Source organism: Brachionichthys hirsutus, chromosome 16 (assembly GCF_040956055.1).
Source record: "Brachionichthys hirsutus isolate HB-005 chromosome 16, CSIRO-AGI_Bhir_v1, whole genome shotgun sequence".
NCBI lineage: Eukaryota > Metazoa > Chordata > Actinopteri > Lophiiformes > Brachionichthyidae > Brachionichthys > Brachionichthys hirsutus.
The window spans coordinates 786,233-810,282 of record NC_090912.1 but is presented as its reverse complement, the minus strand read 5'-3'; the positions used below and the strand labels follow the sequence as shown (position 1 = coordinate 810,282).

General features: G+C 51.7%; 3 protein-coding genes across 4 annotated transcripts; 1 reads left to right on the top strand and 2 right to left on the bottom strand.

Annotated features, from left to right (window-relative positions):
• Positions 1-3,051: 3,051 nt before the first annotated feature.
• Positions 3,052-4,069, bottom strand: LOC137905470 (trafficking regulator of GLUT4 1). Its single transcript, XM_068749715.1, has 4 exons — positions 3,883-4,069; positions 3,416-3,684; positions 3,199-3,331; positions 3,052-3,068 (listed from the first exon to the last, which is right to left on the bottom strand). Exons 1-4 carry the CDS (start codon positions 4,067-4,069, stop codon positions 3,052-3,054), a joined length of 606 nt encoding a protein of 201 aa, XP_068605816.1.
• A 3,246-nt stretch (positions 4,070-7,315) lies between these two features.
• Positions 7,316-10,145, top strand: LOC137905973 (protein glass-like). 2 transcript variants are annotated; one of them, XM_068750261.1, is made up of 3 exons: positions 7,316-7,514; positions 8,133-9,082; positions 10,073-10,145. In XM_068750261.1, the coding sequence occupies exons 1-2, from the start codon at positions 7,322-7,324 to the stop codon at positions 9,077-9,079; spliced, it is 1,140 nt and encodes a 379-aa protein (XP_068606362.1). In that variant the 5' UTR covers positions 7,316-7,321; the 3' UTR covers positions 9,080-9,082; positions 10,073-10,145. The 2 variants fall into 2 exon arrangements, with proteins under 2 accessions (XP_068606362.1, XP_068606361.1); XM_068750260.1 differs by lacking the exon at positions 10,073-10,145 and having other exon boundaries at positions 8,133-9,888.
• A 1,275-nt stretch (positions 10,146-11,420) lies between these two features.
• On the bottom strand, positions 11,421-20,910 carry doc2a (double C2-like domains, alpha). Its single transcript, XM_068750019.1, has 10 exons — positions 20,619-20,910; positions 18,237-18,316; positions 16,850-16,924; positions 16,394-16,503; positions 14,430-14,556; positions 14,287-14,346; positions 13,288-13,502; positions 11,881-11,962; positions 11,712-11,808; positions 11,421-11,557 (listed from the first exon to the last, which is right to left on the bottom strand). The coding sequence occupies exons 1-10, from the start codon at positions 20,905-20,907 to the stop codon at positions 11,421-11,423; spliced, it is 1,272 nt and encodes a 423-aa protein (XP_068606120.1). The 5' UTR covers positions 20,908-20,910.
• Between the last annotated feature and the right edge of the window lie 3,140 nt (positions 20,911-24,050).

Genomic DNA, 24,050 nt, shown 5'->3' with positions numbered 1-24,050 from the left:
TTAAGATGGTAACGAAAATGGTGTTGAACGAGTGTCACAACGAGACATCCGACTGTAGAATCACCGTCGGACAGATTTAAGAGGAGGACGTCGCGTTTTACGGGGATTTATTCCCTTCATTGGATTGACGCGTAAACCCACAGTCATTCCGTGTGCTTCAGAACGCCGTTTACAGCATGCAGAGTCCGGCGGGGTCACAAGTAACAGAACGACATGCTCGGGTTGATCCAAGTCATGCTCAGGAATTACAGAGGTTACAGAGCGACACAAACGGTAGATTATCATGTAGATACAAAATAGATTCAGAGGATGGAGGTATAAAAATACAAAGATCAGGTGTCAGAAAGACGCCGACGTATTAAGACCACACGGACACACAAAGTCTCAGAAGAGAATAAAGTTCAAATGTATTTTAGTTTCAGAGGAGTCCACGGAGCATCTTGTCAATTAATGTTTAAATAAAGTTTACAGAAGTAAAGAAATATTGATGTTTTTACACGTCATTAACGCGATAATATGAAAACACTGTGGATGGTGGTGATCCCAAAGTAATCGGCGAATACTTCATAAGTACGGTGAATATTACATAATACTACCATAAAAACGTGACTTTATTCTTGTTTATTCTCCAGGTTTTGGCTCTCAGTGTGGCCTTAATACTCGTACAGAAGATAATTTACAAAAGGAATAAAGATGATCAACGCAAATTTGAAGTAGAAAAGCAGCATTGCTCAATACTCGTAAATACTGTGGTAAATACTGTAGTAAATACAGGGGGTGTGTTCTGTGAGTTTGAACAAAAGCTCAACCAACGATTCTTAACATTTCAATGTTATAAGCAGCTGATCCAATCTTATTATTCATTAGATTCTTTGCTATTACCTGCTGCATCATCTGATAAATCAAATTATAATATTTGCTTGGATTTAACATATTTCGTTTTGAACCGTGAATGTTTGAGACATTGTGCAGAATGATGTAGTATAGGCTAGGAAGCATTTTTAATGTTAGACAGCTATAGGCTAATTAGCATTACTAATAGAAAGCTTTCTCTGAACTAGCTTGCATTATTGGTGTTGGACTAGCTAGCATTGAAAACCTCCACCGGTCACGCCAAGGTGCAAAATTCAAACAATAGAGCAACAAATCTAACAGTCAGTAAAAATCATTGGTGAAACAACGTGGCGTAAGGTCGAAAAAAAATACTGGAGGCAATTCTGAGAGGTAGCGCAAGCAAATGCCATTAAAAAACTGTGTATATGTAAACAATCATAGCGTTAGCATTCATACAGACGTCAAGCTGGGAGCATTATCTTTGCATAATGTGGTTTGTAAACAGGCATGCTACATACAGTACAGGAGTGGGTGGAGGCAACCTCCATTCTCTCACGAGCCTGACCTCACCTGACCTCACCTGACCTCACCTGTGCACGAAGATGTCATCTGATTGGTGAAAAATTCAACAGTGTGCAATTTGGTGGTCAGTTACGTCTCCAGGACGATGCAAAGAGAAAAAGTAGATATTTTAACTGACGTGTTACGAGTCATCACAGCTCCATTATTTTACAAAAGGTGTTGGTTTAGCTCTCGAGCTAACTGAGGCTACAGTCTTTTTGTACAAGTGTCCCGTAATAAATACTGTAAACATGCACAGGTTATATTGAAGGCTAAAAGGTTAACAGAGAGGGCTATTCCTGTGCAGGTTGGCACTCTCTGGTGTTTGGCACAGGTTTGGGTGAGTCCAATGCCAAACCAGTCAAACCTGGTTAGCGCTAACACAGCACAACTAGCACAGCTGGGTACAGAACACACACTCGATCCTTTCTTCGGACAAGAAATGAGGGAAGACAGGAGACAGGACATTTCCAACATGCTTAGATTTGGGTATTCTCCGCTTTCTCGTTGGAGCAAATTCAACTAATTGTCTGGCTTTCCTTTAGCATGTGGCTACAAACCAAAATGGGTGTTTGGCATAGTCACTAAAACATCCACCTGTAGCCTCAAACAGTAGGTGGCGCCAAGGGGCAACTGAAACGGCTGACGGCTGATTTAAGGCTCATTTATACTCGCCGCGTGCATCTGTGAACGAAGCGTCCATCAGCGCCACGTATGTTCGTACATTCTGTACGTTCTATTTGAGACAGCCACCAGAGGGCAGCAAACGGACAAACGTTTTCACAACAACTAAAATAGTGATGGAGAGGACGCAATGATGATGAAATGAGAACGTGAAGTCGTCAGCGGTGGAATATGAGGTCAATAAATTCCATCACCATGCAGTTTTTTTTAGGAACAAATATAATTTGTCATGTCGTCCTTATAGCAACGCTGCCCCCAGTGGTGTCCGGTGGTACTGATCCATTTCATCCGTATTTGTAACGGTTCAGAAAACACAAATCCGGATTAAATGAACGCAGAGTTACCAACAGACGGCTTCGTGCCTGCGTTTCGTTTTGAGCATAAATGAGCCGTAACATTTACTCTGTAGTTCATTTCCTGCCGATCGCAGATCAGATGAAGAGGAAACCTCGATGGAGGATTGTGCTGAGTTGGAATGTCTGTGCGGCCGCCATGCCACAGCGGCGTGGGCGTGTCAACCTCTGAGTTTGTGTCCACGTAAACGCCAAAAAAGAACAGATGGATGATAGGAAAAGTCCACCACGCCCCCCAAAAAATGTGCTTTTCTTTCCTGTCCTACAAACAGACTCTGGATCGCAGCGTCGCAGTGAAAAACAGCCCCCACGTTTGGACCAAGAACAAACCGGTGCCCGGGAGGACAGGCACCATCTCCCGCCATTGATCCAAGGAGGAGATGAGCTTCCTGTGCTCCATCCTTTCCTCCGACTCCATGATGTGTCGCTGTCAGCGGTGGATTGGTTGTTTTTTTTTGTGTGTGTTGGAGGTGGAGCTTCAGGCAGGTCATGCTCATCATGCAGCGAGAAACAACAGCTAAGAACAGGAACGGATTTTCTTTCGGCGGAGGTGCTTGAGAACTATAGGGAACGGCGTTGAGGTTTGTGACGCCGCCGTCGCCATTCCAGCCATTTCCAACTAGTATTTTAGGATCACTGGAGACGGGAGAAACGCCAGCAAAGAGACGTTTACCAGAAGAGCTAGTTTCTCAAAAATATCTTGGGTTTAAATAACATCGGGAACGTTGAATGGGCACGAAGCCGAAGCCTATGGAATGCTACTTACGTCCCCAGTTAAGGGCGATGGCGGCGGCAATGATGGCGATTCCCCCCAGGATGGAGACGATGGACAGAATCATGGCGTTGCGGCCCAAACGGCGAGCGCCATCAACGTTGCCTTGCTGCAGACTGTTTCGGGACTGAACGGGTTGAGATAGGATCAAACATTTACCGTTCGGTTCTGGGGTAGATTAGCCGAGTTCAAAGCAGTCGATTGATCGTACCATCACAGAGAAGGCGAGGGCGACGATGTTGATGGGCCACAGGGGGCAGAAGCAGGACAGGATAGCCAGGATCAAGTAGTCCCTCGGCTTGGACCCGTCCACCGTGGCCTCCGTGATGCCACTGGGCTGGCGGCAGAGCGAGGGCCTGGGCGATCCCGTTGCCATGGAGCCGGAGCGACTGCCAGGGCGACTGTTAGCATGACCGCCTGGCTTGGCGTTCAGGTTGGGTGACGCCGACGATTCGACCATCACAGGACCGATGCCGTTACCTGGAGAAGACGCAAGGAGACTGGGAGCAGCTGAGGAACCGCACCGATCAGGTTCGTTGCGCCGCAGAAAGCGCCATTTATGAGTCACTTGTGTAAAGCTGACTGATGCCAAATCCAAAAACTAAAACTAGCAGTTAAAAAAAACGTCGTTAAGTTACAGTTATTGATCACTCAGGTACGGGACGGGGTTGCATTTACTCGTCTCCACGGTGTCGCTGATGACAGTCAGGTGATCCATGTTCTCTTCCTCCGTTTCTTTGGCGTCTGTCATTGGGGGCGGGGCTTGCTGCTCTGCGCTGACCGGTTGGGAAGTCACGGCTGCTTGGTCGGGATCGCCGTCCTGCTGCATGCTGATTGGCTGGCCCGGCTGCTGGGACTCCTCCATGTTGTTGGATGACTGGATAGCGCTGGGACCGGTGTCCATCCGATAGCGAAGACTACGTTACGTGTCAAATCTGGAGAAAAGGGGGGGGGGGGGGGGCAAAAAGGGATTTCAGATTTAAACATTCTGTTTGGCGTCGTTGAAAACACGTAATCGTTGCAATGAAGGTGGAAAAGGACGCAAGACATTCGCTCGGTTCACAAACTGCCTCCGTCATCGAACAGTAAGCAGGATGGTCTGTCTCCTGAAGTTGCGACTTGTCCACAAGGGTGTACCGCAAGGTTCGCTGTTAGAGCCACTCTTGTTCATTATTCATTACAATGATCTTGGTCGAAATGTACTACGTCTCTCGGCTGTCCTGGGAACGCCTCGGGATCCCCCCCCAGAAGAGCTGGAAGAGGTGGCCGGGGAGAGGGAGGTCTGGGCTTCCCTGCCTAGGCGGCTGCCCCCGCGACCCGACTCTGGATAAGCGGTTGAGGATGGATGGACTTCCTGCCGCCTCAGAATAGCAGATGTTCCAAAGCGCTGCTGGCCACACCTCATTTTCCTCCGACGCTAGCACGGACGCAGAGGCAGACTCGACATCTGATACGGAACCGCACGGAAGGAGCGTGAAAACGTTCTCGGCCTGAACGGTGGGGGTTCCTTTTAGAACCACCAGAGTTGAATACTTTATTTATTCAGACTGCGTGGAATGGTGTGACTGTGCTTCGGGTTTTTGAGGCTTCATTGCCGATCTCCATCATGAATAACAGATGTGATCACCTGATTGATTGGAGGAGCAGCAGCTGGAATCCGAGGCGCAGGGCCGCCGCTCTCTGAGATGTCTGCTCCGGCTCCCCCCGGGGGCCGAACACTGCAGCGCGGCCTCTTTGTGGAAGCCGACTCTCTTTATTACTGTCTGTTCTGTTCGATTTGCTACCGCAGCCTAAGGGGCTAATGAGACGGATGCCCCCCCCCCCATCGAACACGACAACGATCCGCCACACAGCACAGACCCGCTCCTCTGGGAAGAATCCTCGGATCCCGCGGACACTCTGGAATACCGCGGCGGCAACCGACACCTGTGTCTCGGGTTCGGGACCGGTGCCAAGCTCTGGGGGGTAAAACTGAGGAGCATCTTCTGGTCCCTGGAAAACGTTTGATTTTTGGGTTTCTTTGGAGACACGTCTCTTTTACTGGTGTGTTTTGTTTGGACCCGTCAGCAACACGCTAGGTTAGGCTAACTTGGAGCAAGTTGCTAATGGCCTGAACAAAGACCAGTTGGCCTGATGGGGGGGGGGGGGGGTGAAAATATAAACCGCTTGGTAGAAGCACTCGACCCGCGGGTCAACTAAAAAGCGATGAAGTTCTGGTGATGAAGTTCAGCCGCCAGCTTCGTTCACGTTTCAGACGACGTCTTCGCATTTAGCGCGCATCCGCGCCGTCTTCAGCAACGTGTTGGGGGTCATGTGACTGATCTGGGTACGGTTCTGTTCAACTGGCTAACAAGTGAGCATGAGATGAGCATGTTTTTAAAAGGCCAGCGTGTTAGCATCAGCTGTTTTGGACAAGTTGAGCATTTAGCATTGATTATTTTCAAGAGGTTAGCACGTTAGCATTAGTTTGAGACCCCCTTCTCTTTTTCTTGAATTGCATCATAATATAGTAAAACATCATCTGGATCTCCTGGAGAACCGAGCAGGATGTTCAGACCATGAACCACCGGCGTTCACCCTGACCCCCCCCCCCCCCCCCCCACACACACACACACACACACCAGATATCTTCTTACAGCCTTTTCTTTCTGGATCACCTCCAAGGTTTCGGACACAAACAGGAACTTCCTGCCGTCATTCCGACCTCGTTCATCGATGAGTTCTTGGTTTCAGACGATTCAGTGCAAACATTTTAACATCAGCCGTGATTCTTCCCTCCAAGATGATTTCAGTTTTTATTGACCAGCACAGTTCGGTAGATCGTTGGTGATGGAGGCGAAGGAAGAAAGTGGAAGATGGAGGTAAAAGATGGAGGTGAGCGGAAGGCTGATCTGGAATCAGCCGACACACCCACTGAAGCAGTGCAGCGTGAAAGGAGTGGGAACCCTTACCTGGTCTAGTCTTCCAGTCGTCCCGTCTTCTAGTCCTCAGGGTGCTGCAGGTCCATGGTGACCATCCAGAGGTGAGATCACAAGCTGAGAATAAATAGCAGATGTCAGACGCGTAGAAAAACGGCCGAGAATCTCTTTAGATGGTCTTTATTTAACGGGGCGCTGCAGACCGGCGAGGAGGATGAAGATGATGATGATGCCGCAGCTCTGTTCTGCTGCAAGAGGTAAAAGAGGTGGGAGGTGTGTGTGTGTGTGAAGATAAACGGAGCTAAAAGCACTTCCTGTCCAAACCATGAAAACAAAAGCACAATAAAAGGACACATTTGGGTTGAGCGGGGGAGATAGAATTTTGTAAAACGTTTTTTTCCAGAATATATTAATTGGAGTTGAGTGCGTGACTCCTGGGCTTTGGTGATTAAATATGTTTATATATTTAAATTTTAACCTTTTACCATCTCAATTTTAAATGAAGTTATTTCATGAATATAACCATATTCCATATTTATATCTTCCACTGAGAGCTGGAAGATGTTACAGGTCCCATGTTTTGTCAACGGCCAGTCATCCATATTCTCTTATTTTGGTAGAAGATTCGCCAGTTTCCGGCTTCGCGTTAGATGATTGCGGCTAACTTTACATTCTCATCCCGACGCGTTTCTGCTGACGGAGCACAATACCAACAATGCACCAGAATCAGAATCAGAATCGATTTATTAGCCATTGTCAGTGAGGATTCCCAGACTTCCCGGTGCAATCGCGCAACATGAAACGTAAAATGATGACAAATATTTAGAATATAAATCAGCATGCAGTAAAAATACCGGAAACAACCTCGTGAATGTTTGTAATGTTAAAAAAAAAAAAAAGTATTTGACACAATGTCTGATTTGATCGTCTTTTATTTTGAAAGTTCTCCCAGTCGTCTCTGAGTGTCTACTGCCCCCTAGAGGTCAAGGCGTGTATCTGCATTCATCTCAACCAGCGTGGAGGAACCTTCTAAATGTTTGTGGTACAATTTGTGTCGGCTTGGCGTTAGAATGTCGCAAGGAAACGTATACTCATCTTTGCTCTTTTACTTTGAAAGGACGCCCGAGTCGTTTCCTGCTTGCTCTGTTGTTGTTATGGTTTCTGTTTCCGGTGTGGACGCAGCTGTGGACGGCTCCATCATGACCAAGCTGCAGCTACTCAACGCCTACCTGACGGAGCGGCTGGCGGCCGTGGTGAAGGAGATCGTGGACGTGGTGGAGGACACGGTGACCGAGTACCGGGAGGAGACCGCCAGAACCAAGCGGGAGAACGAGAGCCTGCGCGGGCAGCTGCGGGACATCCTGCTGCTGGAGGCCGAGACGGAGTGGCTGAGTAAGGGCCGAGCTAGTCCGCTAGCGCCGAGAGACCGACGTTCCGAACTGCCTCTGAAATATGTCCGGTTTAACGTTTCCGAGCGAATTAACGTTTAATACCGATCAAACACGGATTTCAAAACGGCGACGTATCTTTAAGTCGCCGGTGTTAATATCGGCGCGAGTAAAACTTACCGATTCGATCTAAATGCTGAGACGAACTTGAAATAAATAAAAACCCGGAGCTTCTTCCAAGCGGAGGTTCGGGACCGTCCGCTCCTGGAAACGGGAACTTCTTCCTTTTTGGATCATCGGGACTTCGCCGAATTAACCCGAGAGACAAATTATTACCGAGTTTAAAATTATACGCAAAAAGTTATAGGTTCTAAAATTTAAAATCAAGTTATTTGTTAAATGAGGTTATTCTGAAACGGAGTCTCTGTTTGGCACGCTGGTGTTATTACATTGTAATAACAGAGGGGATTCTGAGCCGACTGACGAGGATTCAGGGTTCGGATTCTACTTTACGTGGGATTCGTGATTTTTTAAATCACAAACCTGTTTGAACCCGGGTCTGTAGGTCATGTTTGCTTTGAGACTAAACCGTCCCCGTTTGACCGTGTTCCTGTCCCTGCAGGGTCCACCAGGTCCCGTCTGGGCTTCGCGGCTCCGGAGCAGCAGGGCTACGATCCCGAGTCGGAGCTCGGCTCTGACGAGCCGGACAGACAGGTACCGGCTAACCCGACGCACGGACAGGTCGTCTCTGTGCAGTTACTGTCCGTCCAGAGAGACGCGTCCACGCGGCCCGTCTTCCAGCCGGGGGACGAGATTCCCGCCGAAGCCCGGGAGCCGCTGTCGAAGCCGGACCATCACGAGGCGGCGTTTTGTGGCGCCTCACCTCATCCTCCGCCTCCGAAAGTCCACATCGACGTTCCGGCTCTCAGAGAGGGGCCCCGGCTCCCGGCTCCTCCCCTCAGAGAGGGGCGGCTCCCGGCTCCTCCCCTCATTGAGGCGTCCCGTCTCCCGGCTCCGCCCCGTCTCCCGGCTCCTCCCCTCATCAAAACTGAACCAGAGGAAGTCACAGTGAGTGAACCTCGCGCAGACTCTGTGGCCACGCCCCCTGCCCTCAGGCAGGAGCCGGCTAACGTCCTGGAACGCGTCAACCGCTGCCACCGCTGCGGCGAGGCGTTCAGCCAGGCCGGCATGCTGCACCTGCACCTGGAGCAGAAGAGGAAGTCCTACGCCTGCGAGTGGTGCTGCAAGTCTTTCGCGCAGTCGGCGGACCTGCGGCGCCACCTGCGCACGCACACGGGCGAGCGGCCGCACCGCTGCTCCTTCTGCTCCAAAAGCTTCAGCCAGAGGGGGAACCTGCGGCGCCACCTGCGCATCCACACGGGGGAGCGGCCGTACAGCTGCCCGCACTGCTTCCGCACCTTCAGCGACGGCGACACCATGAAGAAGCACAAGCGCACGCATCTAGGAGAGAAGGCGCACCGCTGCGCCCGCTGCGCCAGGACGTTCAGCAGCGCCGGCGGCCTGCAGATCCACCTGAAGAAGGCCGCGTGCTTCACAGCCAACGCCTGATTGGTCAGAGCGTGACAGGGACGTGTCGCGTCTCCGCCCACCGGAGTTCTGGAGACGCGTCTTCGGTTCAGAGGTCCACGTCGGCGTCTCAGACGGGCGCCACGCCGTCGTCAGCGGCAACGAGACGCCTCTGGATGGGGGAGGGGGGGACTTCAGCGCCTCGCTGACCTGGGTTAGCCCAGGGCGCTAGTAGCATGTTAGCAGCAGGCTAGCGGTAGAAGAGCCCGCTAACTTTCTTAGAAATAGGAAAACAACATAAAATAGGATTATTCCAACGCTAGCCGGTGGATAGCGCATTAGCTTAGCCTCCTGCAGATGTTCTCGCCGGTCGTCTGCGGGGCCGTTAAATACCTCGCCGTGACCTTTGTCGTGTTTTTCATGTTTGAGTGCGTCGCGTCAGGACGCGGCGCTTCCCTTTAACGCAATAACGAGCCTTCGTGTACAAAGATTTGCTGTTGATGGATTTAACCCGAAGGTTTCAGGAACTATTCTAACCACAGGTAGCACTAATGTGGGCGGGGCTTAACTGGGCGGTCCTCAAACCTGACCTTTGACCTGTATTTATTATTGTGCAGTTTGACTCCACCCCTTTAATGTGGAGCGTTTTCAAGCGAACGATCAATTTAAACCGAACCGAGTCCTCGGATCGAACCTCGTGTTCCGATCGTTCCTCCGGTCTGTCGATGTGGAACGCAGGGCGTCCCGTCTCCGGGTTCTGACGGTTCTGGAGGTTCTGGCCGTGTCGGGCTTGTTTCTGTAATAATGTGAAGACCTCTTTGTTTTTTAAATAAAGGTTCAGTGACACTTGATTTCTAAAATGTTTGACTCTAAATCTAATTCACGGATTAATTCGTTCTGAAGTCTTTTGACTATGAAGTACGTAAGAAGTACTTCAGCGCTCGTTCGAGTACACGACTTGTGTAAATGTACTGAACACTCGTCTGCCGCTCAGACCAGACGATACGGTATTGATTATTTCACTTCCTCTCTCAGGAGGCGTTCACTGACCTTTAAATGACCTCGGGATTAGGGCGCCGCCCCCTCGCCTCCGTCCGGATGTCAAAGCCACCGCCGTTTCAGTGAAACGCCGCTGCAGCGTTCAGAGAAACACCTGAAGAAGAAGGAGACGCCTTTAGCATGATCTGATCTGGGCCGGCCGACGGTTGCGGACTCACTTGACTCCGCCCACAGAGCTGATTGGGGCATGTCCCACTTCCTGCCAACGTCCAGCTCCTGAAGCTCAAGGTGCGACCGAAGTCATAACGATCCAGAGCGGCCTGTCGTCATGACGACCAGAGCGTCACGGCACCACAGCCGTGGATATTCTAATTATTGTCTAAGCAACAATAACATCCTGATCGTATTTCTGTGTTTGACCTGTAGGGGGCAGCAGCGACACACCTGATCAACTCAAACACAAAGGACTGAGTTGCATTCCAAGTTTATTGTTGCATCGTACGTAAAACACCTGATAAAAAGGTAAAGAACACCGATAAAGCACAAGATCAGTGTAAACAACATCGTAGAGGAAGCCACGCCCCCTACATTCAGTCGTGCATTAAAGATGAAGCGTGCCAGAGCGGCGGCGTCACCGAGGCGTACCTGAACGCCTCACCGTCTCCCACAGGCGGGGCAAAGAAGGGTACCAACAAACCGCGTCATGCAACAACAAGAACCGCTTGTAGTCGTATCGTCGTCGCCATGGCAACAATAGGATGCAGCTCATTTCACAGTAGTATTAAGGAGTGCAAAAGATCATAGAACAATGAGAAACGTGACCAATGAGCTGCCGAAGGTTCTAAGCCCCTCCCCCCCAAATAGTAGGCTCAATCTGCTAGCATGATGTCATGACCCTGCTAGCTTTGGTTGGTTGGCGATCTCATCGATGTCGGCGGGTTCAAGTAGAGAGAAAGGCAGAAAATATTTTGGCGCTAACGTTAGCCTATCGCTAGTTAGTTGGAAATGGAATTGATTGCTGCTGCCGCCGTCGGATTTAGCATATTTAGGCAGCTAACATTTAGCATTTAGCCAGCTAACAGCGCAATACAAAGGTAGACCCAGGTGTCTCATTTTAGAGGGAAGCGTGGGAAGCTAACGACGTCACTGAGAAGCGCCGTATTTAAGTTAGTGACCTTTAAGTCGAAGGCGAGGTTTTTTTTAAGCTCCGCCTCTCACGACAGGGTCTGTCAGATTGGGTGCAACGCCCCTCCCCTCTTGTATGGGTGCGATGATGCTGATTCTGGATGATCACTGATGAAGGCACAGACCGCCCTCCGCCGCCGGGCGCCGCCCTCCAACGGTGGTTCTGGTATAATACACTGGACGGGTCCGGACGGGCCGTTCAGTCGTGGCCGAGGGTCCGAGGCAGCTCATTGGTCAGGATGTGCCACCGCTCCGCCCTCACGCCCTTGTTCTTCAGGCAGTCCATCCAGTGGCGGAGGGCGTCGCCCTGGGACTGACAGCTGAGACAGACGCCGCCTGGACGGGCAGCAAAGGACAGGAAGTCACTGACCGGACGTCCGGTTGCTTTTGCTGCTACGCTAAGGTGTGGCTAAACCGTTGCCGGATGCCGCGTTAGCATCACGAATAGCATGTTGCTAGGAGCAGGAGAGCGCGAGGGCCGGCGTCTCACCGATGAAGTCGTTGGAGCGGCCCAGGTCGTAGTCCCACACCGTCACCTCCAGGGTCTTGTGGGTCAGCTCCGACAGGGAGATCTCGTAGAAGAACTCCTGCAGGCAGGAAGCGGAACCGCGTTAGAACGGGATGTCCGGGGTCGGCGCCGGAGCGCTGCGGGTCGCTACCTCGTTGAATTCCGGGTTGAGGGTCTTCTTCATCACCGTGGTTTTGTGTTTGGACGTCTTCTGCATGTCGGGCTTCAGGTATCTGCGGAGAGACAAATGATCAGTACGCAGCCGGGCGAAGGAGGCGTGGCTGCCGACGATGATGTCACGGCGTCCTCGGAGCTTGCTCTGATCGGACAGACCGCGATGGAAGACGTCGTCGAGTTGTTTTGCTGGACAACGTCCGGATGTCCTGACGTTTAGCGGAGCGGTTGGACTCGGACCAGGTTTGGTGCCGATGCGGATCCAGGAGGCGAGCTGGCCACGCCGAGTCCTTGCAGGACAAACTGTCCTCCCCTTGAATCCAGAGCCGGGCGGCGACCGATAAATCCCAGAGACTTTACTTCAGCTCGGTTTATAAATCTCCCCGGAGGAAAGGAGCCGGCAGAAAGCCTCAAGTCTGACCCTGAAGCGCTCGGCGCCGAGACGCATCACGGATCAGGAAGTAAGACGGCCGGCCGCCATCTTTATTTGTCTCATTAGCGCGTTATTGTTCGTAGCAGGGAAGCTCGGCGAGACGGTTTATTTATGAGGCTTTAGTTTAGTTTGAACAGCGAGTGCTGGTCGACTGCAGGACAGCGTCCCTCTTTCCTGTCTCAAACAGAAGCTGCGGGACATCGTCCCTCATTTCTGTCTCAAACAGCTGCTGCAGGACAGCGTCCCTCATTTCTGTCTCAAACAGCTGCTGCGGGACGGCGTCCCTCTTTTCTGTCTCAAACAGCTGCTGCAGGACAGCGTCCCTCATTTCTGTCTCAAACAGCTGCTGCAGGACAGCGTCCCTCATTTCTGTCTCAAACAGCTGCTGCAGGACGGCGTCCCTCATTTCTGTCTCAAACGGATGCTGCGGGACATCGTCCCTCTTGTCTGTCTCAAACAGATGCTGCAGGACAGCGTCCCTCATTTCTGTCTCAAACAGATGCTGCAGGACAGCGTCCCTCATTTCTGTCTCAAACAGATGCTGCAGGACATCGTCCCTCTCTCCTGTCTCAAACAGATGCTGCAGGACAGCGTCCCTCATTTCTGTCTCAAACAGATGCTGCAGGACATCGTCCCTCTCTCCTGTCTCAAACAGCTCTGCCAGAGACGCCTCTGAAAATAAAACCAAAACTAAATTCATAGCGGGCAGCCGCACGTTACCATGGTAACCGGTGAGGGGACCTTTTTAGCACACACTAAAACAGTTTTGGCCAATTTTCTCACGCACATCTTGTGAACGTCCCCCCGTTGTGACATCACAGCGGGGGGGGGGGGGGGGGGGGGCTTCAGTGCTGCCAGACATGAACCAATACTTCATCGGTACGGTTCTCATCTTTCTGGCGAGGACTCCACTCAGTCGCCGTGGCGACCTTTTGACGCCGGAGATCTTACATTTTGACGTAGGGGTCGGAGAAGCCGTTGACGTCCATCGCTGCCAGATGGGCGCAGCGCTTCACGCCCACGCACAGACCGCCGCCGTGACCTCCTTCACCTCCTCCTCCTCCTCCTCCTCCTCCCTCCACGTCTCTCTCCTCCGGAGGCAGGAAGTGCAGCGACAGGAGGAGACGGCCTCTCTCCTCCAGGCTGTGCAGCTGCTCGTTCTCCCACTGCGGACAAACATCAGACAGTCAGTCCGATCGGCCAATCGGATCGCAGCGCGAGCTTCAGCGGCTGCAAGCAAAGTAAATGACAGACGATCAATGAGACAAACGTGGACCCGGAGACGGGGACGGTCCGGTTTGAAGCGGATCATCGTTCTTTAAAAAAAGCTCTGACAGAACCTTAGAGCTTCCGTTTTATAATTAATGCTAAAAAGAGTTTAGCGTTCCGCTCCTGGACAGTGCAGCCCCCCCCCCCCCCCCCCCAAACCGCCGATCGATGGCTGCGAGTCGTTGGGCCGTTTTAAGCCCCCCCACCTCATGAGGCAATAATCAAACGGAAGGTTCCAGCTGGCGAGCAGACGGTGGCCGCTGGTTGAACCCGGTCGGATCATCTAGCCCAGAGCCGACGGTTCCAGAACGACTCAGAATACGGGTCTAAATGTTGACGGTTCTGGTTCTGAGAGGTCAGAACCAGATATATTATTTAAATATGATTTAAATACATTTAAATTCTGCTGTGATCCTTTTAAACATTTATGAAGCCCTCAGATGAAAGTTATTTGCGGTTCGGCTGAAGCGCCTTTGCATTCGGATACTGAACTGAGCGCAGCGGGGGCGGCGGGCGCTGGGGGGGCGGGCTCTGGGGGGGGCTTTCTTTTCCCTCCTCCTTTCACTCGGCCTCATCCTAGTGCAGCTCCTCCCTGCTCCTCAAACACGCCGTCCTGCACTGCTAGCGTGTAGCACAGGGTCACGTGACCTGCGACCCCACGTCCCACCCGATGACGCTCACCTCCCTCAGGTAGCACGATATTCCCCGGAGGGCTTCGCCCATGGCCGTCGGGGAGGGAAGCTGAGGAAGAGCAGAGAGACATCAGTGACGTCATCACAAGCGCAGGACGCCGTCGCCGTCGCCGTCGCCGGGCCGCGCGTTACCGGGGGCGGGTGCTCCAGGCAGGTGTGGAAATGTTTGGTCTGGTCCAGTTTGACCCGCTTCAGGGCGACCCGGGACTCCCCAATCAACTCATTGTGAGTCAACTTATCTTCGTCGCACACCGTCAACCTGCACAGGGAGGAAGAGGAGAGGAAGAGGAGAGGAAGAGGAAACACAGGAAGCAAGGGAAGAAACAGGAGGAAGAAGAGGAAGGAGGAAAAGAAACAGGAAAGAGGAGAGGAAGAGGAAGAAATGCACAAGGCTGAGGGACGTAAACAAAGCGATGCTGTTGCCATAGCGATTGACCTTTTTACAGCAAGGAAACGGCTGTGAAGACGACAGTCAACAATAACGGTTTGTCCCTCAGAGAGACGTTTGCTATCCGTCAACAGTAGCATGCTAGTTAACGTTAGCCTAAAAGGCTACAATGTTTGCTGTTGCTAGGCAGCGCCATCACCTGCCCCGGGATGCCTCTCACTGGATAAAGGAAATAGTGATGTCATCATGAGGACTTCAATCTCTAAATAGAAGGCGTGGCGCGGCGCCCCGGAGGCGCGAGACTGGATCTGAGAACCCGAACTACGGTCCTGCTGTCCCCGCTTGTGGGACGGGACGACCTTTCATTCCCAGCAGCGACCAGCGGGAACACCGGCTGTGACGTCACAGTCGGCCCGAGTGACTGTGGACAAACAGCCAGAAACAAGGCGACGGCCGGTTCCTACGATCCGAAGTCCAGCGCTGACGCTAACGCTAACGCTAAGGCGCCTCCGGAGACGACATACGGAGGGACACGAACTGCTGAGAGGCACCGAGCACGACTCCATCTGTGCGACGGTAAAAAGCAGCCAACCGATCGGGCTGAAGAGAAGCAGGCGGGACAACCAGCCTCGCGTTTGGAACGAGAGGCTTCCGTTTTTACACGCCGAGTCCAGGCGATGCAGAAACGGCAGACGGAAAGACGATAAACATGTTATTGATAACGAGAAAAGCCCTCAGAGAGCGCAGACCTCCCCCAAGCAGCTCGTTCCCCCCCCTAACCGGATCTGCACCGTCCACACGGTGATCTGGATCAGCACCGGAAGGTTCTGGAGTGTTCTTAGATCAGGATCTACACCGTCCACACGGTGATCTGGATCAGCACCGGAAGGTTCTGGAGTGTTCTTAGATCAGGATCTACACCGTCCACACGGTGATCTGGATCAGCACCAGAAGGTTCTGGAGTGTTCTTAGATCAGGATCTACACCGTCCACACGGTGATCTGGATCAGCACCAGAAGGTTCTGGAGTGTTCTTGGTATCTTTATACACCAATCAGAGTTGATTTTTTACTTATTTTTGAATCGGTAATTTTTTTTTTTTTTTTTAAAGCCTCAATTGTAAGTAAATGGGAAAATCCAGATTGTTTTTTTTCTTTTTGGTATCCAGGCGGGTTCCGTAATCCCGCTAACAAACGGAACCTTCCTTGGAGGAGGTGAGGACAGTGAGGCGTTTGGACCGGCGGCGCCAACGGCCTGCCGTCCAGGTCGCTCGTGTTCCAGCTCAGACCGCGCTCACGCCGCCGGCCTCCGCTCTCGCCTCAGATCCGTGCCGGGTCTGAGGCGAGAGCGGAGGCCGGCGGCCTCAGATCCGTGCCGGGTCTGAGGCGGACGGTGCGTTTGAGGACCCGATTGTGATTTATCGCACGTTTTCCACACACGCTCGAGGTTTGCTCACAATTACACGCCGTCTTTACTCCGTGTTTAGTTGAGATTAAACGTTCGCTCCTCGGTAATTAAAGGTTTCCGCTCCGTTATTTTGGATTACGGACGCCCTCCTCCGCTCGCCGTTCCACATTCATTCGTCCTGTAAAGGCGGAGACGGTCGTCGTGCACGGAGCGCCTTCATCCGGAGCGTTTGTTGATCCGTTGTTGTTTCGCTCCGAGAGTTAAAGGCTGTAACTGTAATCAGTCCCCCCCCGAACACACACCTGAGCGTCTTCCTGTGCATGTCTTCCTCTGTGATCCCGACATACGTGAGCGTTTCATTCCATACAGGATTCAGGCAGTTCCGAATCGTCCTTGTTTTCAGCTTATTGGCCTGGAGGACAGACAGATTGATCGATTATTCCAGAGTTCAGTTCCAGTTCCATCTGGATTATATCTCATCCAGACCCAATCTGTGCACTGGATTAGATGGAATCTGGGTTTCAACATTAGATTCATGCTCAGACTCTCATTTCAAATGTGATCGACTCATTCCAAAGGCTTGTTTATGCTTCATTACGTTGGACATCCTTTCCTGTCTGATGTCCACTCATTCAATAAAGTGTCATTTTACAAAGTGGCGTCATCATTTGTTCCGTTTCTACGCAGCCCACAGGTAGATTGGGGCCCCCTGCTGGACAGCGATGCGATAGCAGAGGAAACATCTGGCGGCGTCTTACCTTACAGGCTCCAGGAAGCAGGTGCAGTTTGACATACGGGTCGGATAACCCGTTGAAGTCCATGGGCTTCAGACCCTGCAGGCCAGAACAATGATCAACAAAGACAGGCGACATTTCAGTCAGGAGAACCTCGCCAGGCTTCCTACTGAAGACAACGGAGTAAACACGACTAATAATAAAGCGTTGGTTTCATAGAGCGCTTTTCTGGACACTCCACCTATAGACACCAGCTATAGAACACTCTACCTACAGATACCAGCTATAGAACACTCTACCTATAGATACCAGCTATAGGACACTCTACCTATAGATACCAGCTATAGAACACTCTACCTACAGATACCAGCTATAGAACACTACCTATAGATACCAGCTATAGAACACTCTACCTATAGATACCAGCTATAGGACACTACCTATAGATACCAGCTATAAAACACTCCACCTATAGATGCCAGCTATAGGACACTCTACCTATAGATACCAGCTATAGGACACTCCGCCTATAGATACCAGCTATAGAACACTCTACCTATAGAACACTCCACCTATAGATACCAGCTATAGGACACTCTACCTATAGATACCAGCTATAGAACACTCCACCTATAGAACACTCCACCTATAGATACCAGCTATAGGACACTCTACCTATAGATACCAGCTATAGGACACTCTACCTATAGATACCAGCTATAGAACACTCCACCTATAGATACCAGCTATAGAACACTCTACCTATAGATACCAGTTATAGGACACTCTACCTATAGATACCAGCTATAGAACACTACCTATAGATGCCAGCTATAGGACACTCTACCTATAGATACCAGCTATAGGACACTACCTATAGATACCAGCTATAGAACACTCCACCTATAGATGCCAGCTATAGGACACTCTACCTATAGATACCAGCTATAGGACACTCCACCTATAGATACCAGCTATAGAACACTCTACCTATAGATACCAGCTATAGAACACTCTACCTATATATACCAGCTATAGAGCACTCCGCCTATAGAACACTCCACCTATAGATACCAGCTATAGGACACTCTACCTATAGATACCAGCTATAGGACACTCTACCTATAGATACCAGCAGTCTTTTTTAGTTTAGCCATAAAGGACTGGGAGAACACTCTTTTATTTGATGATGCAGAATAGAAAAAGAGAATCCTATAGTCTCTTCTTCTATTCTTTTGTGACGAGGGGTAATCAAAGCTGTTGGAGGATTGTGTCAGTCCACAGTCTCCTTAAAAGACTTTAAGAACTTCAATCACTTGTAGTCCGTGTATTAGAGCTATGAAGAGTTTCTGTCACTGTGAAAATGCCTATTGATATTCCCATCAGCTGAGTATCCCCTGCTCTACCTCACCTTGGCCCGGATCACTGTGCAGTGCAGCTCGCTGGAGTTCTGCACGTATCTGAGCTCGAACTCCAGAGTTCCCAGAGCAGCTGAGGAGAGACAATCATCACAAGTCATCAATAAAAGTGATGCGCGACCGTTGCGTCAGCGAGCGCGACAGAACAGAGGATTGTCTCAGGAGCTGGGAGGGAATCCAATTTAGCGGAGCAGCTCCTGTCACACGTCAGAAAAGGAAAAGCGTCTTTGAAGGAGACGCAACAGCCCTCAAGGTTCGTTAGGAGGCGGCGGCAAAACAGCAAATACGCCGTTACGCAACACCAGACACGCAGCGTATGATGCACTCGGATTAGAGCGGATATATTTAAAGCATCAGCTGTCAACGCATCGGCGACCGTCTCCACCTGCAGCCCGGTTAGCGTCTGTCCCAACGGAAGGGACGATTAGCGCTTTCTGCTGGACAATCGTTGGAGTTCAAGCGGCGAGAACAGAAATAAGTGAAGCCAAAAACGAGGAAAGCGAGGACAAAGGAAAGGCAAGGACACAAAAAACAACCACGGAAACAACAAAAGTCCCAAAACGAGAGTCAGAAAAAACGTACGAGACAGAACGGAAGGGGACGCAAGTCCCACGAGACGCATGCGAACAAACACGGATCCCAAAAACGGGAAGATAACAGAAGCAGGAAGCGTCAGGGAAAAGCGAGGGCAGTGAAATTCATCGGGGGGGGGGGGGGGGGGCTTCCAATGACACAAAGTCCATCTCGTGTGGGACATATTTCAATGGAGGAGTTGCCTTAAATCCATATATTAAGGTCCTCCCTCCCTAAGAGGGACAGTGAAGGTTAGACGTTTTGGAGACAAGGTCAGAGAGACCAGACTTTGATGGTTTGGACACGTCCAGAGGAGAGACGGGGACTATATCGGTAGAAGGATGCTGAGGGTGGAACTGCCAGGGAACAGGACTAGAGGACGACCCAGGAGAAGACACATGGACGTAGTGAGGGAGGACGATGCAAAGGACAGGGCTAGAGGACGACCCAGGAGACGACACATGGACGTAGTGAGGGAGGACGATGCAAAGGACAGGGCGCATCGAGAGCCCGGTCGCATTATGCAGGTGTCGTCTGACCCAAACGGACTCCCGGCAGCAGAACCGTCCTCCCGTCCCCCCGTCCCCCCCGTCCCCCCGTCCCACAGACACTCATGATGAAATCTTCTGTTTTCGGACGTTTGTGATTAAAGAGTTCCCGTCTGTCGGCGCCGCCTCCCTCCGGCTCGCCGGATCCCACGGATCTCATTATAAAACAGAATCAGCTTCCAGAGACGGAAAAGACAAACACGCCATAACCGGGAAATAAGGATCCTAATTAGTCGCCGCTTTAAAGAGTCTGGAGCGCTAAAACACGGGCGAGAGCATCAAACGCAATTTATTCCTCTTCCATTGGATGGGGGGTGGGGGGGGGGGCGTCTCGTTGTGGACGGCGATTCAAACACATCTAAAGCGTCGTAAAAAATAAAAAAAAAATAAAAAAAAATAAACATCCTCTCAGAACCTGGAGAATCTCCGACGCTGCATTATTGATGTTATTTTGACACGAATACGTGAATTATTTATTGGGCGACTCTCGAAAGTGAATCGTGAGGTAAACCGGCGCCGAGCAGATCGAACCTGAGCCAGCAACAGCTAGTTACACGAACCGGGTCACGGATGCTCCTAACCGGGCCGAGTTACCCGTCCACTGAGCGCCGCGGTCCAGAGGGAGACGCGGAGATAAAGTTCTAGCAACATTTTTAACATTTGTCGGGATTATTTTTCATCAACCGGAACCCGGTAAACCGAGCCGGACCGGAACCCGGTAAACCGAACCGGACCGGAACCAGGTGAACCAAACCGGACCGGAACCAGGTGAACCGAACCGGAACGGACCCCGGCAAACCGAACCGGACCGGACCCCGGCGAACCGAACCGGACCGGAACCCGGCAAACCGAGCCGGACCGGAACCCGGTAAACCGAACCGGACCGGAACCCGGCGAACCGAGCCGGACCGGAACCAGGTGAACCGAGCCGGACCGGAACCCGGTGAACCGAGCCGGACATTCTGGACCCATCGTCAGGACCCGGTCTGCAGGGCCGAGTCGACCCGAATCTCCAGCAGCATCAGCCCAACTCTGTAGAACATATTTGGTTTGTTTGGTAACCGTGGTAACCGTGGTAATCAGGGTTATCGTAGGGCCACATTGGGGACAATCCCGATTTAAGACACGAGGTCGTCAGATTCTGGACGACGACCCGGGGGCTCGGCTCTGGAGTGAAACATGCCGAGTCATGCGGAGACGTCTCCGCCCGTCTGAGACGACGCTCCCACCAAAACAAACACACACGCGGCTCACTGCAGTCGTCGCTGTCGGAGCTGTTGATCTCCACCGACGTGTCCACGCTGCTGGTCAGGGACAGAGACCCGCCCCCACCGGGCCTGCCGTGAGCCAACAGAGGAGACAGGAGGTTAGCCCCGCCCATCCTAGAGGCGGGGCTCGGGGGGGCGGGGCCGGGGGAGGGCGGGGACAGTCGGGGGAAGTAGGCGGAGATCTGTCGGATGGGTCGGATCGGGCCGGGGCAGACGTCGATGGCCATGTGTTCCTGGATGGAGACGCTGAGCTTCTTTCCTCGCCGCACCGTCATAGAGTCTGGAAGAACAGCAGAGGTCAGTTTAGTTTAGTCCCGCCCCCCACCCTCAACCAATCAGAAGACAGGGCTAGTTGTTGTGGACCAGTTCCAACCCAGAGGCAACCGAAGGTTTAAAACCATCATTTAAATCAGTCCGGATCGTCTTGGATCGCATCCTGTTTGCGTTGGACACCCCATCCCTGGTTTCTGTGGACAGAGGACTTTCAGACCTTTGAGTCGAACACAGAGCAGTCGCTACGAGATGAAGTCTTTTGGTTCGAGTCTTAACGCGAAGAACCAGAAGAATCAACCGCTCCGGATCCCCGGCCCGCCTGGATCAGCCGGCGAGTTCACGGTGGAACCGCGTCTCCCCCCCCCCCCCCCCCCCCGACTCCCGTCCTGATGCTAATGGGAGAACTCTGACACCGGGACGGACACGGGAAGCAGACGGGAGGTGTTTAACGAGACTGGATCAAAGACACGCAGACCGGTTGAACCGTCGGGTTCGTCGGGTTCTCGGGAGCAGCCGGACGCCGGCGGAGACTGTGGCGGCTAGAAAGGTGTGAAGGGGCGGTAACGAACCCGCGCCGCTCCGGGAGGGGAACATCACGTCGCCGTCAGAGGGGCGCTCGTTAATCCGATCCTGGGCCGGCGGGCCGAGGATCAAGGCGGCGTCCTGATGAATCCAGAGGCGTCGCTAGGGGCAACCAGGAAGTCATCGGATCGGGTGGATGAACATCGGCAGCCGACAAAAGCAGTTTGTGCTTCGCTGGTGCTTCAAAGTCATTGGTCCAGATGTCCGTCGGCTTTGATTGACGTTAAGACTGACCGGTTGAGACGCTCCACAGGCCGTCGTCCTCAGCGAGGCTGAAGCAGAAGCGGAAACCTTCAATCATTCGATTTGTTTTTTGACTTTAACGGAACTTGACACGGTCTCTTTATCGACAGTCCGTCCTCTGGAATGTCTTCGGCTGCTTCCTCCCCTCGGAGCTGATTTATTGATCGTCAGATCAACTCAATAAATTCACAGCGGATGCAGGAGGCATCGGCGTGAGTTCTGATCCACGTTCCAACGCTGGCCTCTGGTGAGGGGGGAGTAACGGGTGAGGGGGGAGTAACGGGAGGTCTAGTAAAAATTACTAGGCTGAGGTACTTCTACTTGTACTTGTACTGCATCTTCCACAACATTTATCTAAGAATCAATAATTGTTTTTAGAACTCCAGAGGAAATGACCAGGAAATAGAAAGAACCGTCAGAGAGAATAAATTATAGCAGAGAGAGTAAACAGGAAGGAGGAAACGATATTGATCAGGGAGGAACGATCGGGATTGAAAGAAGTCACAGGAAATTAGGATTCTCTCAAATCAATGCCGTCTCAGAAGCGACGACGAGACACAAAGAAGTGACAGAAGCGTCCTCTGAGGACGAACGGAGAGAAATGCATCCGCTAGGAAAGAACTACAAGATCCAGGAAGTCCTCTGGATCCAGAGAACGATCCAGATCCAGGGCGTCGGGATCCGGATCGTTATCTGGATCCAGAGGATGATCCAGATCCCGACGCTCTGGATCTGGATCTGGATCGTTATCTGGTGCAGTGTGCAGCGCAGTCTTTGCAGACATTTTAACAGCAGGTGGCGCTGCTGCTTCTCCTCTGCTGATCGCTCCTTTGATTGATTAGATACAGATCAGTCCGGTGACCCGGTTCAGTGAAGAGTTCTTGATCAAACAGTTTCTCCAAATAATCCCGGATCAGAGATCAGATCCGGGATCTGATCCCGGATCTGATCCCAAAAGAAATTACTGAAATTCCATTTTTTTTTTTACATTATTTTATTGTCACTTTTCCATGTTTCGAATGACAAATTGAAGCTGAAATATTATGGGATGTAGTGGAAGTATAAAAGTAAAGACTCCCGTGAGTGGAGAAGAGGAGAGGAGAGAAGAGAAGAGGAGAGGAGAGAAGAGAAGAGGGGGAGAGAAGAGAAGAGAAGAGAAGAGAAGAGAAGAGAAGAGAAGAGAAGAGAAGGAGAGAAGAGAAGAGGAGAGGAGAGAAAAGGAGGAGAGAAGAGGAGAGGAGAGGAGGAGGAGAATCGTCTTCTTACCTTCTGAATTGCAGCGAAGCGGATTCCAACAGGAACAGGTGAACGTTCAGCGCGAGGGTCTGCACTAACAGGTGGAGAGACGAGTGGTCGAGAGAGGAGAGGTGGGAGGAGGGAGAGAGAGAGAGAGAGAGAGAGAGAGAGCGCTTTGGACTTTTAACCCTTCCTCTTCCTCCTTTAATATCTTTTCTCTGAGGCTCACATTCATCTGAAACGTCAACAGCGATGAGGCTCTTCCTTTATCACACATTATTCTCTCTCTCTCCCTCTCTCTCTCTCTCTGCTCCCCTCCCCCCCCTCTCTCTCCAGCATCTGTCTCTTTTTGTCTCTGTAATTTGTGCTTAATGGCGCCTAATGATACACACGAGCTGTGGACATGTCCACCCATGGACGTCCATGCAAAGCTGCGGTTTTCTCTGCTTCCCTCCAGGAAAGGGTGTCGATGATGCGGCCTCTCCTCTCCTCCTCCTCCTCCTCCTCCTCCTCCTCCTCCTCCTCCTCCTCTCCTCTCCTCCCTAGGGGCGATGGAACCCCTCGTTAAAAACGCTACCACCATCCTCTTCCTCTGCAGCCACCCACGTTCCTTCATCTTCATCCACTCATGCATGAACCCCCCCCCCGGTATCTGGTCTCCACTGAAACGACTGAGCCCTGCTAACGCTAGCTGTAGCTTTAGACCAGGTGGTTTCTCAGGTGAGCCCTGCTAACGCTAGCTGTAGCTTTAGACCAGGTGATTACTTCCTGTCCTTACTCTCTTCCCAACGATGAAAGGCTCTCAATTAAATATTTAGATTTTACCTGCGTTCTGCTGCCCTCTGATGGACAGAAGAAGAACCTCCGGCTGAGGACATAATTGAAACGCTACCTGTCCCCTCGTCGGGACGTCTGCGTGAAGAGGGGCGGGTCCGGACCACACACCTGTCCCTGAAAGAAAACCAGGTGAGATACAGGAAAGTGGTTGGTTGAAGTTAATCGTCATGGCGACCAGAAGTCATGTCTGTTTAACATCAAAGACCGCAGAGCAAAGTCGTGAGTTGAGTTTATAAGAGCGTCTCAG